A 15,692-nucleotide genomic window follows, 5' to 3' on the forward strand; every position below is an offset into this window, starting at 1 on the left:
GTAGCTCTCTTCTGCTTACATGTCATGTATTCCCTCATTGCCTCCTCCATTAAGATCGCTTCTTCCCCTCTCATGGTCACCTTTTAGATTCACGACCCACCCTCTCACACCCACACATACCTACATATGCATATACCTACCCACACCCCTACACACACACCCTCCTACACTTAACCCCCTATTGTGTTAGTCAGGGTTCTCTAGAGGAACAGAACTGAGACTATGAATAAATATGTACATATTCTGAATCCTGAACCCTGAAGAAGTAGGCTCTTATACCAGAGGAGAAGAAATGGATTTGCCAGTAAGGGTAGGAGCAAAGCAGGCGAAGATAGCAAGCTTCCTTCTCGAGTGGCCTTCATGTAGGCTGCCAGCAGAGGTGTGGTCCAGATTAAAGGTGGATTAAAGTTGTATTTTCTCACTTTCAAAAGATCTGGATTAAAGGTGGGTCTTCCCACTTCAAATGAATTAAGAAAAAAAAAATCCCTTATAAGTGTTCTTAGCCCCTTGGGTTTTAGTTAATTCCAGTCAAGTTGACAACCTTGAGTAGCCATCACACCTGCACACATACACAAACCCCTACACACACACACACACACACACACACACACACACACACACACACACATACACACTTGCATTCATCTGCTCTCTCTAAAATTAAAATCCTGACTCTTTATATGAGAGAAAATGGGACCTTTGTTTTCCTGAGTGGCTTACTTCACTTGACATGATTTCTAGTTCCATCTATTTTCCTGCAAATGTCACAGTTGTATGTTTCTTTGCAGATAAAGAAATTTCCAACACACACACACACACACACACACACACACACACATACACACACACACACAGACACTTTTTCTTTCTCTATCCATCTGGATAATGGACCTCTAGGTTATTGGACCTTGAAGTTATTGTGAATAGTGCAACAATATGCTCAGTTATGAAATATTTGTAGTGGGACAGAAAGCTCTTTCGCTGTATGCCCCGGAAGAGGGGTAGTGGAGGTGATAGAGCTGGGTTCTGTGGTAATTCTAGTTTTAGTTTTTTACCAAACCTCCGTAGCCATTTCCAAAGTAGCTATACAAGTTTACATTTCCAGCAGCAGTGAACAAAGGCTCCTCTTTCCCTGTACCCACACCAGCAATTTTTTGTTTGTTTTCTTTTTTAAACGTAATATTATTGTTTGAAACTTTCATACATACATACAGAGTGTATTTTTATCCTATCCATCCACCACTACCTCCCTCCAGCGTCCCTAACTGCTTCCACCTTGTCTGCCTCCCAACTTCCTGTCCTTTTTTTTTTAATGATTGTTAAGAATCCCCTAAGTCCAATTAGTGCTGCATATCCTCAAAGGAGAGCGACTCTCCCTCCTCAAGCGGCCACCAACCACTCAGATCCTCCACCAAGGGTGAGGTCTCCAGGGACCCCTCCCCATCCATGCGGAGTTTTGATCGACTTGAACTTCTGCGCGTCTTCTCTGGTAATAACGGCTGCTGTAAGTTGATGTGTGCAAAAGCCAGGCCACGTGTAGAGCTCCGCCTCTCCCAGCCCTCTCCCACATCCTCTGGCTTGTATATTTTTTCTGTCTCTTCTTCTATTGGCAATAGCCATCATATTTAAGATGAGCTGGAATCTCAAAGAACTGTTAATTCGGAGTTCTGGGATAGCTAAGGATGTTGAAAACGTTTTCAAATATTTATTGGCCATATGTGTTTCTTCTTTTGAGAATTATCTATTTAGTCCATTAGCCCTTTTATTGATGGGAAGATTTATTTATTGGGGTGTTTAAAACTTGTCATTATGTAGTTTAGGTAGCAAACCCTTGTCTGAGGTGTGGATGGCAGAGCCTTTTCTCCTGGTCTGTTGGCTGTCTGAGGTGTGGATGGCAGAGCCTTTTCTCCTGGTCTGTTGGCTGTCTTTTCACTCTGATAATTGTTTCTTCGGCTGCGTAGAAACTTGAATTTCATGCAATCCCACTAGTCAACTCTTGGGATTATTTTCTGTGGTATCGGACAGTTCTTGTCTATGTCAGCATCTTGAAGCATTTCAGAGGAGAACAGAGCAATAATGATTCTTAGAAATACTTCTTCCATTGTGTAGTTATTTCAAAATAGCATGACCGAAGGCTACTCCTTTTCCCCAGTGTACAGTTTTAACATGGAGATTTTAAATAATTCCTAAGGTGGGTAGCACTGACCTGTATCAGTTACTTTTCTGTTGCTGTGATAAAACACCACACTCAAGGAAATTTATAGAAGAAAGAGGTTATGGTTTCATAGGGATAAGCCTATCATTTCAAGGAGGCATGGCAGCAAGCAGCAGGTGTGGGGGCTGGAGCAAAGGCCAAGGGCTGACATCTTGAACCTCAAGTAGGAAGCAGAGAGAGTGAACAGAGAGTAGGGCGAGATCATTAAGCTCTCAGAGCCAACCTCCAGTGACATGCTTCCAGCAAGACCACACCTTCTAAACAGCTCCAAACAGTGCTACCAAGTGGGGCCCGGGTATTCAAATGCTTGAGACTATGGGGAACATTTCTCATTCAAACCACCATATGATCAAATAGGCCTTGTTTTTGGATGCATGATACTGAATTCTAATAGGAAATCCTTACAGTTTAGTTTTATAGAAAGTTTAATATAAGAGTTTATTTTAAAAAAATAGGATCTTAGCAGATGGTGCATATATATCACACACACACATACACACACACGATCCATATGTTTTTGTATTGTGTGCATTTATATAGTGTGTATATATATGTATATGTATATAGTGCATGTATTTGAGTACATATAGTTGTTTGTGCATGTATGTTGTATATGTTTTTGTGTGTATATAGATGTTATGTATGCATGTGAGGGGGGCAGAGGTCAACCACAGGTGTCATTTCTCAGTATGATCCACCTTTTTTTTGAGACATGGTATCTCATTTAGCTAGGCTAACTGGCCATGAAGCCCAAGGATCTTCCTGCCTTTCCCTCTTCAGTGCTAAAATTAGAAGTGTGTACTGTTGCTGTTAGCTTTTTATGTGGGTTTTGGACATCAAACTCAGGCCTGTATGCTCATGGGGCGAGTACTTTCTGTACTGAGCCTGCTCTCTGGCCCAGCAGCTCGGCAGTTTTCACGAGAACCTCTTCTTATATGTTCATACAAGAGAGTCGCTAGAAACAAGCTGCCCTCTGCTACAATAGTTTGGCTTACATTTACATTTCCCCCAGGCCTACTTTGGAGTCTCAGTGCCCAGCTGAAGAGCCCATTGCCATACCCAAGTGGGGTGGAGGCCCGTCCAGATGTCAATACTGTTTGTCTCAGGGGCTAGAATGAAAAGTCGATTAAGCACAGTCTGTCTGTTCAGAAAAGGACAGTAAAAGAGGCAGTAGATATTTATTTATCTTTTGACAAATGTATGACTTCACAGGCACACTGTGTTTTTATTCTGTGGACGCACCAAATAGCCCTTCTTGGAAATGATCAGGGTGAGTTCAAATAGGCAGAAAGCCTCTGGTCAGCATAAACTTCAAGCTAGCAATTCTCGAGACAGTGCGGATCTGTTTTGTAGTGTCAGCCATGGTCAGGAGCCTGTGTTGTGGCATTTGGAAGAGGAATTAGAGAAGTTAGCTAATTGCACACTTGAAAATGACAAGCCAGTCGAACATTCAAAAGTCAGACTTCAATCCAAGAAGAAAGTGGTGTACCTTTGAACTTCAAGGTTGTTATTTTATACTGAATTTCAAGCATTTCCTACTAAACATGGAAAATTTGCTTCCACCCCAACTGTATCTTGGGTATCTCTACTATTCTTAGTGCCTCTTTTGAAGTGTTTTTGATTAAGAAAATGGAGAGAATAGGTTAAATCTGTTATACTAATTCAATGAATGGTCTTTTCCTCCCTCTATCCTTTTTTTCCTCCCTCCCTCCCTCCCTCCCTCCCTCCCTCCCTCCCTCCCTCCCTCCCTCCCTCTCTTCTCCCCTCCCTTCCTCCCTTCCTCCCTTCCTCCCTTCCTCCCTTCCTCCCTCCCTCCCTCCCTCCCTCCCTCCCTCCCTCCCTCCCTCCCTCCTTCCCTCTTTAGATAGGGTTTTCCTGTATACACTAGGCTGTCCTAAAAGTCCCTCTGTAGCCCAGGCTGGCCTTGATTCTGTAATCCTGCTGAAGCCTCCTGAGTGCTGGAATTACAGGCGTCATTACCATGGCCAGCTGCTGTGTAAGTCCTTTTCGTTACAACTCTGTAGTTGGAGGTGAACTTTCCTTTCTGACCAGGGGCCATAAGTCAAGAAGTAGCTTATTGGGCAGTTGGGCAACAGCCTCTGAAGTTTGAGGAATCTTAAACACTTTCTCACTGATCAGCTAGGGTGACTTTCCCCAAATTTGAAAAATACAGATTAAAGCAAGAGAGAAAATTTTGCCAACTGTTCTGGAGGATAAAAAATGTCCTGTTTTTAGTGCATGAGCTGGCTGTTTGGAACCTGGGGCCTGTGCAGGGACACTTTGCTCAGCCTGGGAGCAGGGGACTGGACCTGCCTTGACCAAATCTACCAGGTTGAGCTGAATCCCCAGGGGAGTCCTTGCCCTGGAAGAGATGGGAATGGGGGGGTGGGAGGGGAGAGGGTGGGGGGGGCAGGAGGAGGGGAATCCGTGGCTGATATGTAAAATTAAATTAAATTATAAAATAAAAAAATACAATAAAAAAGACTTCACTAAGTGTTACAACAACAACAACAACAAAATGTCCCGCTTCAAGATCACTTTTACTTAAAATTTGAAACCCTCAGGGATGGGGTTAATAACCTGGTGGTGGAGTGCTTTCCTAGTCTGGGCAGGGTCCTGGGCTCTCACTTCGGTGTCACAATGACAAGAAGAGAAAAAAAGAGGAACTTTTAAAGCCTTTAGACCAACTGGGAGATCATGGTTGTTACAAGAACCCATTATTTTAACATTTCAAGATCAAGATGTTTCTCTTGGCTAATCATTCCCTTAATTCTGCTATTAAGTAAAATGTTAGTCATGGGAGGGTGGAACATAAGAGTGTTTTGGGTTTAATATATTTTAAACATTTTTTAAATTTCCTTCCTTTTTCCCCTTCTTCCTCCCTCCCCTTCCTTCCTTCCTCCCTCCCCTTCCTTCCTTCCTTCCTTCCTTTCTTCCTTCCTTCCTTCCTCCCTTCCTTCCTTCTTTCTTGAGTGTGCAGGGTGTATGCTGCCATAGTGTACATATGGAGGTCAGAGGGTAACTTCTGGGAGTCTGTTCTCTCCTGCTGTGTGGGTTCCAGGAATAAAACTCAGGTTGCCAGGTTTGGCAGCAAATGCCCTTACCAGTGGAACCACCTTTTTGGCCCCTCAGATTTCATATTTAACCACTTGAATATTGAATGTAGTTTTAGTATTGTGTTTGTGTTTCTTTTTTTGATTTAATAAGTTAAATCTTTTAACCAATGGAGAATTTCTAGGTTTAAATTTGCTTTGAACAATGGCTGGATAATTGGGGCTTCTGTATAATTAAAAAAAAAATCTAGGATCTATATGTGCTAGGCAGCAATGTCCTCAGAGGGCAGTTCTGCTAATATGAGAATTTAGACAACCTTTAGTTTCTAGGAAGGCAGAAGAGAGAGGTAGGAGGTATTCATAATGAGAATATAAATACATAGCATATGAACCAACTGGAGATGATTCTTCCAATTGAGTTCCATTTTAGAGAAGGAAATAGGAAATTGAAAAAAAAAAAAAAAGAGGGCCACCCAATGGCACACAGTCCAAGGATTCTTGACCTGTTAATGTCTGTACCAAGGACATTTTTAAATGGATGGTCTTTGTTGTGGGAGACAGGCTTGTACATTGAAGGATGCTTAGCAACATCCTTGGCCTCTATCAAATGCTAGCAAGAACACCTGCCAACTAGTTGTGGCAACCAAAAATGCCTCCAGATATTGAGAAATGTCCCCTGGGGTGGAGGTACAGGATCATCACCATTGGGAACCACCAACATTGACTCTCAGGATATAGGCATATACAAAGCCATGAGTGGGTTAAAACTTCATTCATTTCACCTAGGCACACATTCCCATATCAGTCCCACGCTGACAGTTGATAATTCTTCTTTCTAATGCACTCTTATTTTTATCCCCAGTTGAGATGAACTTTCTCTCATAGGTTGTCTGGTCCCCGAGGTCCTTAGGTCCTAGGTCTGCCCTCAGTTCCAGGTTGAGACTTCTGCCCTCACCTCTACCTGTACCCTGTCTCAGGTTCCCTGACTTCTACCCACAGCATTGTCTGGAATCAACTGGTAGGCTGCTTTTAAGTTGTTTTGGTTTAAAAGCTTCCTCTCCTTTTAATTTTTAAAGAGAATTTTTCATTTTGCTTAAAACTATATAGTTTAAATTCTCCCAGTGACATCACTCTCCCACAGTCTTGTACTTTACTTCCCTCATGGTGATTAGCTTCCGTGGGTGCAGCAGAGAGCATGTCACGGGTACAAGACCTCTCTTGCTCAAAAGGATCTATCAGCACAAATCCTAGGAGCCCAATATGCTGTCACATTGTGGTTCTTCAGCTTTATTGACAACTTTCTTTCCATTCACGTAAGATTTTATGGCCCAGTGGCTACAGAAAGCTCTAGGTTGTTTTGCACATCATAGTTTCCAAGGCCGTCCTTTTCTCCATTCTATAGCCTGGAACTCTACCATCAAGTAAACTGTTTCTTTTCTTTTTCCATTTTAGAGCCAGGGGTGGAAAGAGAATTGGGGTGGGTTGAGGACAGGGGTGATGGGTTTGGTCTCTTTCATGTTGCAGTTTTATGAGGATTGCCTCTGGTATCAAATGTTATTAAATGTCTGGGTATTCAGAGAACTGAGTGACCACTAGACAGTACTGCACAACCACAAACTATTTCTAAGAATAATTGTTAATTTGCTGACTGAATATACTTTCCTTTTTTTTTTTTTTTTAAATCCACTAAGACACAGTGAACAAGTAGCTCTACCTTAGTTAAATACAGGTTTCTGTCTCAGGCAGGTATATGGAAGGGGGGACAGGCAGGGAGGACGATGCAGCTGAAGGCAGTGATTAATGTCTGGGAGAGACACTTGCTGGTTTCTTTTCCAGGAGGTGGGAAAGAAGCTACCCTGAAGGGAAGTACAGATAGGTTTGGAAATGCAATGGTTCTGGATCAGACGAGTTAGACCGAATGTCGTTCATGATGTATTAAAGGAGAATAAACACACATACACTCTACACCCACACTTATCCATTTAAGCCCACAGTGGCTTAAAACATAATTTCTAAGAGTTTATGATTTACAGTAGAAGAAGTTGAGATAAGAAGCCTGTTTTCTGTGCCTAAAAAAAAAAAAAAAGTTATGGTCAGTTTTATACTGGTCTTGAAATCCTCACAGTGAAAAATGGTTTCTAAATTTTTAATGTGACTATTTTTTTTTCTTTAAGCTTGAAGAAAAATTCCAAAGAACGGCCCACGTATCCAGAGCTTATGGTGAGTGTGAACACTTTGGTGTGTGTTACCAAACTAACTCACTAACAGTGAAGTAGCCATGGCTAAGATGATGAGTAAATCACTAGTTAGGAAGAGTTGATCCATTGAGATATGGTTGATTCCCAGGAACTGGACTAAAGAAGGGGTTAAGGGCCCTTCCTCATTGTTTTTTATCCTTTAAAAATGTTTTATTTATTTTATGTGCATATATTTGTGGGTATTCATGTGTCACAGTGCACATGTAGAGGTCAGTTTTCTCCTTCCACCATGTGGGTCCTGGGAATTGAACTCAGGTCGTCAGGCTTGGCAGCCAGTGCTTTTACTCACTGAGCCATCTTGCTGGCTTATGTTCCTTTTTTTTTTTTTTCGTTGTTGTTTTTTGATGCAAGCTCAGACTGTGTCATCTTTCCCAGTGATGTTTTCCATGTTGATAAACCTGGAAAACATTTATGTCCATGAAATTTATATTTTCACATTTGGAGGAGTCCCACTGTAAATGTATGGGAAATGTGAGTTTTGAGACTTAAATGAGATAGCTTACTGGCTGTGTGGCCTATCAAGTTTTCAGAACAGATCTTGGATGAATTAGATTAATTTCTTTCTCCTTACTTTTGGTCTTCATGTTGGTGGAAAGAGGTAGAGTAAAGCACCTGCTTCTGTATTCATTGTTTGTCCTATCAGTAAAACATGGATGAAAATCAAAACCCCAGCACTGTCGCTCTGTAATAGTGTTTCTACCTAAACAGATGTTGAATGTGCGATGAGTACATTTTAGAGATAAATGTAAAATTTAGGCTATCTGTGAATTTGTGTTTACCACCCCCACCTCAGATTTATCTTAATGATCAAGGTTTGAATCCTAACAGTGGGAGGGAGATATGCTCATTTCATTTCTGTTACTGTGATAAACTACCCCAACAAAGGGCAACTTAAGAGAGAAAGGGTTCATTTCAGTTCACAAGTCTAGGCTATCCCATCACTGCCAGGAAGCCAGAGCAGCTGCAGGTCAAGGCAGGTCATCCCATCCCACTTACAGTTGAGAGCAGAGACAGAAATCAATACACGTTAGCTGCTGGTTTGCATTTAGCTTGGCCTCACCACTCTTAAAACAAGTCAGGACCCTCTGCCTAGGGAATGGTGGCGCCCACAGTGAGCTGGATCTTCTCATATCAATGAACTCAATTTAGGCAGTTTCTCACAAACATGCCCATAGGCCAACCCAAGGTAGATAATCCCTCATTAAGACTCTCTTCCCAGATGGTTTTGGGTTATGCCAAGTTGATAGTTAAAGGTAACCACCCCAGAGAATTACGATGTTGTCCAGTCCCAAGAGAGGGAAGAGCAAAATTTGAGATCCTTTATTAGACCTGCTAACAGCAGTCTCCAAGTGCTCTCTTCTGTCCTACCTACAGCCTCACCATCCGGATCAGCTGGGTGCATCGTAGACATGCAGCCTTCTGATACCTCTTTTTGAATTGTGTATTGAGGTAGCCGAGACACAGAGAAGGAACCATTTGGAAATATCTGTAAGAGTTATAGAAGAGAGGTTGGAGATAGCTAAGTGGCTGGGCTCTATAACTCCAGCTCCAGAGGAGTTGACGTCAGCTTCAGGCCTCTGTGAGTACTCTACTCACACGAACATTCTACCTCCCCATACACGTATACACAAAATTAAAAATAAGATATTGAAAAAAGCATTATAAAAAGATGACCTGTGTGATCATCTCGGGCATGTGTTGTTTCAGGTCTGGGTATTAGCTTTGGTTTATTTATGCTGAACCGTTCTCTGATTGGAAGAATTGGAGTCAGGCCAACTCCTGGAGCTTCCATTATCCCCCTTTAAAATAAAAATGTCCAGTATTCAATACTCAGCAGCTTTATAAAAATAGATATGTGATATTTAAGGATGTATCTACATGTTTAAGTTGAATATTTGTTCTTGGATTATTATTAATTTTTTAAAAGTGACCAACTGGAGGCCTTCCCAGGCCTGACTGCCCCTTTGTGGTGTGCTTGGACTAAAAGAATTTCACATGAAGTGTGATAGACAGGAAGCAGTTCCTGTGGGATCTTATGGAACTTCAAATCCCGATGTCTGCTTTGTAACTAATTGTTAATATAAGAACATTTTCTCTGTAGCTCAGCTATTTACAGTGAAGAACACCCCCCCCCCCCCTTTTAATCTAAGTGGCCTCTTACCAAAAATTTCATCGGAAAACATTTGAGGAAAAAAATATTTCCTATACATCAGCATCTGGTATTGATGTCTACCTTCCCGCTACAATCTAACAAACACTGAGGGGGGTTTTGGCATGTCTATTAATGTAAGATTGTGTGGACAACCTCCCCCTTTATGGCATTAGCCATTGTGGTACTGGAAATGGACGTGCCTTTTAAGACCATAACTATTCCCTGCTTTCCTGTGGAATTGAGGTTTTTAAATGGAAACTCTGAGTCGGAACTCCCTGACTTCAGCACTGGGCAACACGTGGTGGAGGCTATTGTTTCAATTTCAGGAATTTGTAAAGAGGTAGGAAGGGTTAAAAAAAAGATATTTTTTCCAAATAAAGGGATATTATTATCAAAGCTCCAACCCAGATATGTACTTGTTATAGTATTCCCAGTAGTTTTCCCCCTAATTCAGATTGAGGGCTATACATGCCTCAGGTCCATCTTATCTGTACATCTCCTTGAACTTCTGCTTTGTAGCATTTTTCTTTGACAGCGAATATTAGCCAATTCTTTTTTTTTTTTTTTTTTTTTTTTTTTTTTTTTTTTTTTTTTTTTTTTGGTAAAGGTCTCTAGATAGTATTTTAGGTTACTGAGCTGTGCAGTTGCTGTTAAAATGAGTGAATTAAGCTGAAAGCAGCCATATTCGATACGACAGCAAAAAGAACATCTGCCATGTTTCAATAGAACTTTATTTAAAAGTCAGAAAGTGTATTCGTAACGTTTCTATTTCTGTGATTAAAGCACTATAACTGAGTCAGTTTAAAGAAAGAAGGGTTGGTGGGGGCAGATAGTTCTGGAAGGTTACAGCCCTTGATGATGGAGCCCAGGTGGCTGGAGCGGGAGGCTGAAGTGTCACATCTTGAACTGTAAGCAGGAAGCAGAGATCGCCAACTGGGAATGGCATGAGTCTTTGCAACCCCAAAGCTGCGCCCCCCTCCCCCCACTCCCGACATACTTCCTCCAGTAAGGTCATATCTCCCAAACCTACGTCAACAGCATCACCATCTTGGGACCAAGTCTTTAAACATCTGAGCTTATGGGAGACATTTCCCATTCAAACCACCACAGACAGGGAGTTAGATTTGGACTCTGGATTGTAGTTTGACTCCCCCTGCCTTAGATGTTTACCACCAGAAATAGTAACCAGGCTGGTTAGATGATTTCCCAGTGAACTGATTGTCTTCTCCAAATGTCTGAGGAAGTTCTTGATTTGAATTACAGTGTAAAACAAGGATAACTGAACCCACAATCCTGGAGGTTGAGGTGCATATGTGGGATATTTGGGAGGCCTATTGGTGATGGTGGCTTGCTTCTCTGATCCTGGCAGCATGTCCGTGAATCTCTTTGCTTCCTCATGGCACTACAGGAATCCTAAATACTACAGAGTCCTCTCTCTTAAGACTTGGCCTTTTTTAGGGGAAACTTAGTCTGGGGCTGTAGCCTGGGGATTGTTTGTGAGACCCCGTTTGCCCACCTGGGGTTGCTGCCCTTTCTGTTCTTACTCTATTCATTGCTTAGGGAAGGAATTGAGTTCTCAACACTCTTTAACTTCAAAGCCCCACGCAAGACTACTCACACCTTCCATGTTGATTGGCTTGCCTGCTGGACCCCAAAGTATTTTCTTAGTCTGGGATAAACTAAAAGATACCTAAAGGACTTGTTTTTACTTAAGGGTTTCATGTACTATTATATAACTCATTCATGGACTCAAGCTCTAGGTATTGAGCTGGTAACAGCAGAATCAGAGTCAAGGTGGGGCGACAGGCACTGGATCCGTCATCAAGACAATCTGAGGTTTGGCATGTTGTGTTTTGATAGTAAAAAGCTTTTTAAGCATGTTAAAGAGCCCCAAATGTCAAGAGGATGTGGGAAAGCTAATAAGTATGATGGTTAAAATAAAACAACAAAAACAAAACCTTGGTAAGTGTGCCGTGTAAGTGGTCAGTAATTGAAAGTGATATCACTATTTGGCAGATGGGGGAATTCAGAATGAAGGGCCTTGAATCTAGAACTTCACATTGGGTGTAAGGCTCTGAGCCAGCACACAACCCATATCCCCTAATGGGCAAAACAGGAGATCTTTCCATGTTCTGAGTCACAGTGCTCAACAGTGACCACCTACTTTCTTTTGGGTTTTATTTCTTTGTTCCTCCCCCGTTACATTGTTTCCTAAAATTTGCATGGGTGGGCATTCAGTTCCCCACAAAGCTGACTCATCCAGCCCTCTACTGTCAGGTTTCAAACAAATATAATTAGAAAACCTACTGGCAGGCAGAATGAAGGTTGCAAACTGAACCCCTCATCAGGGCAACAGAGTGAGTCATCTCATGTCTGCATGAGAAAACACCCAGGTTGAGCCATTCCAACCAGCCACTGAAAGTAGTACCCTGAGACCGTCGGAGACCTGGGCATGGTAGGTGAGGTGGAAGAGTGTGTGGTATTGGTACCTGAAGGAATTGTCCTTTTGAGTTCGTTTGCTTGGTTTCTGTTCCCACTAGAAGAACTGACAAACATGATCTAATGTATACCTCTTTAACTGGAGATTGACATTATATTGACTCTATGGCCCGACACTTATAGCCCAACTGAGCAATTCAAGGATTGTTCTGCACACAGAAAAATGGCTTAGTCATCTGATTTGCTTTGAAATATGTGGGCTCTTGCATTGTGCCTTACCTTTTCTACACAAAGTCTAAGTTTTCTTTCTTTAAATTGACTTAATCTGAGCTGTATACAAAGACATTTTTTCTTTTCTTTTTTTTAATTTTTTCAATCTTTAATCTCTTAGTTGAATTTTCTCTGAACATACCAGTAGTCTGGCGTTATTCTGTGAATGGATCAAACACTTCAAGACTGATATAATGTAGCCCTTAGCTGTGGGCGTGGCCTTAAAAATGGCCTTAGGTGTTTTAGTTCAAACTAGTTTTCCAATGTCAAAGGCATGAATGCCTTCCTTGCCCATTTACTGTTCAGAACATTGATATCTTGTTCCACCACCCTGTTCTTATTCCCATGAAGTGGAAGAATCTGTCTCTGATTTTAATCATTTTACTATTGCGCCTGTCTAAAATGACTCTGTAGAGATGGTCTTACCCAATCTTTGTATTTCTGTATGGATGGAATTATGTAGCATACTTGCATATGTTATTTAAATTAATAGAGTCTGTGTATTGGAAGCCTAGATATACCAAAATTAGAGATAACCTTAAAATATGCATGTCAAAAAATATGTGCTTGATTTTACAAAAGATATGAGAAATCCGATTTGCTTCCATAGAGATATTAACCTATTTATTAAACTCATAGATTCATTTGCTAAATTTTATATATTATCAATGTCAAGTATTAATGCCATGTATTTTTTTTCTTCTCTTTCCCAGCAACATCCATTTTTCACCCTACACGAATCCAAAGCAACAGATGTGGCATCTTTTGTAAAACTGATACTTGGGGACTAAAAAGCCATGGACTTACTGGTTGACCCTACTGTGGATTGGTGGGTTTACAGGGTGAAGTGAGTTCATTACAACACCAACAGGAAAAGTCATCTTGAGATCATTGAACCCTGCCTTTTTGAGGGTTTTTTTCTCCCTATTTTTTCTTTTTCCTCTCCAAAGGGGGCCATGGAATCTCTAGTATAGAATGAACTCTCTAGATGGATGAAATATGATAAAGGCTTAGGACTTGAAAAGGTGATTAAATATTTAATGACGAGTCATATGAGTCCTCAAGCTTCTCAGATTTCTCGTGTTCTTTACAAAATGAATGCATTGGCCCTGGTAACAAGGTGCTACAGTAGTGATGAAATTGTAAAGTAGATTTGTAGTGTATCCCACTTATTATTTTAATATTTATGTTTCAGTGCTTGGTTGGAAATATTCCATTTTATGCAAGAAAGGGAGATAGAGAGGCAAGGCTGACTTGGCAGTATTTATAGGGCTTTTATTTTGTAAGTTCAATCATGTCTGTGGTCCAGAGGAAGTTATTTAATATGCATCTGTAAGAATATTATAAAAATCTCAAACAAAGGGGCTCTTTCTGTGCAGTGTGGCTTGCAGCTGTCATGGCTGCCGCTCCCAAACGTCAACTCAATCCTGGGTGACCACCGCAACTTTTGAATGAATTGTCAAAGTATCTTGATCATATCCCAACCCCCAACTTTGGAAAACATGGAAGTCACTTGTATCATGGCTCAAAGAGTAAAAACCAATGGGTCTCTTCAAATTTGTGGTATAGTTTTAGTGAAAAAATGAAACTAATGGAAAGTGGTGTGCTCTTTATATTTACTTACCTTTCTCTGTGTATTCATTTGTGTACGTATGTGTTTGTGTATGTATGTGTTTATGTGTGTGTGTGTGTGTGTGTGTGTGTGTGTGTGTGTGTGTTCCTTTGTTAAACCAAGTCCTACTAAGTGGCTTCTAGAAACACCTATATTAGAAGGATACCTGTCAGTCATGAGATGCGATATGAAAACTCACAGAGAGAAGTGAAGCGTCCTGCTCTTGATTCTCCTCAGTGGATGTGCCCCAAGGCCTGCCTTTGTAATTTGTGAATTATCCTGCTTTGCTTGTTTGTTTTCATGTTCCATAAAAAAGCCTTATTATTAGAAGGGCTGTGATAGGAGACGCTAAAAGGCAGCACTCTTTCAGTGAAATGAAAATATAATGTGGAATACTGCCTCGGCACAGACTGCCAAGCTGTCATAGGCTCAGGCCATGTCAGGTGTTTCTATGACATTATGGAGTGGCTTGTTCCACTTTCAAGTTCTAGCAGACTGACTAAACAACCAGGTATTTTCTTGTGATTAAAGACGCCATGGGTTCTCTAGTTTAAGCTTCTGTGGTCCTCTAGGATTAAGAAGTTTTATGAGTGGCAGGGAAAAGATAATCTTTTGCTAAATAGTGAGGAACCATTACTTTGGGACAAAGTATTAATTCAAGGTTACTATTAGAATATGAAGACAACATGTTGATAAAAAGGGAAGAAAGGAAAATATACTTTTTCCCCTTCCCTGACCTCTTGGAATTCTCTTTTCCTTCCCTCCAGATTTTGAAGCATAAACAGTCCAGTTTTCACTGTATTATTTGCATCTTCAAGACTCTTGCACAGGACGCTTGCTTAGAGTGTGTCTGACACTTCCTTATCTCTTCTAGCTTCTGTTGTAAGGGACATCCATTGGCAGAGCTGTAGAGATGGCTGCCAGTAAAGCACTTGCCTCTCAATTAAGGACCTGTGTTCAGATTCCCAGAACCCACAGAAGCTGGGCATTGAGCACAGGCCTGTAATCCCAGAGATGGTGAGGTAGGAGGTGGAGACAGGCACCTGGAAGCCTGTGACTCGGTTAGCCTGGCCTATGTGCTGAGATTCTAGGCCAGGGAGAGACCTTGTCTCCAACAAAAGGTAGAATGCACCTGATAAAAGGTAGAATGATAACTGAATTTGCTCTCTGACCTTCACAAGTGTGTTGTACATGGACACACTCTCTCCGTCCCACCAAACACACACCACTTACCATATACCGCACAAACATAAACACAATATTCCTGTTTGATTAAGCACAGCTCCCTCTGCTCTAAAGACACTATTTATTTATTTCTCCCCAGAAATGTGGTATTGTCCTTTTGATCATGTCCATTCAACTTCCCATCCACCTTTCCCAATCTAAAAGTTCCTCTTTTTGACATGGAGGGAGATCACACCTGTCTTCCCGCTCTGCTCACTCATCTCCGAGTACAGAAAGTAATGGGAAAAAGCCTGGGGCACCTCTTAGGACTTCTAGTGACAGTCAAGTCAGTCATCTTTCTGGTGTGGATCAGATTGGTCTCACTTGATTTCCTACTTTGAAGTACTTTTAACAAAGAACACATTTTGCACTTGTGCACCTGTGTGGTCTGGACTGTAAGCCCAGGGCAGGAACTTGTCAAACATGCCATAGTGGGAAGAGGAACTGGGTCAAGCCTGGTACACTTTGG

The 15,692-nt window shown here is 41.4% G+C and overlaps 1 protein-coding gene across 1 annotated transcript in view; it reads left to right on the forward strand.

The window, feature by feature from the left end:
• The window catches only part of Map2k6 (mitogen-activated protein kinase kinase 6), a 42,847-nt gene extending 28,903 nt beyond the window's left edge, over nt 1-13,944 (forward strand). The window contains exons 10-11 of the mRNA XM_059269795.1: nt 7,443-7,488; nt 13,101-13,944. Of these exons, the coding sequence (XP_059125778.1) occupies nt 7,443-7,488; nt 13,101-13,178 (124 nt within the window). The 3' untranslated portion in view covers nt 13,179-13,944. The remainder of the gene's footprint in view (nt 1-7,442; nt 7,489-13,100) is intronic.
• Nucleotides 13,945-15,692: the final 1,748 nt, after the last annotated feature.

The sequence above is a fragment of the Peromyscus eremicus genome, chromosome 8a, assembly GCF_949786415.1.
Source record: "Peromyscus eremicus chromosome 8a, PerEre_H2_v1, whole genome shotgun sequence".
NCBI classification, from domain to species: domain Eukaryota; kingdom Metazoa; phylum Chordata; class Mammalia; order Rodentia; family Cricetidae; genus Peromyscus; species Peromyscus eremicus.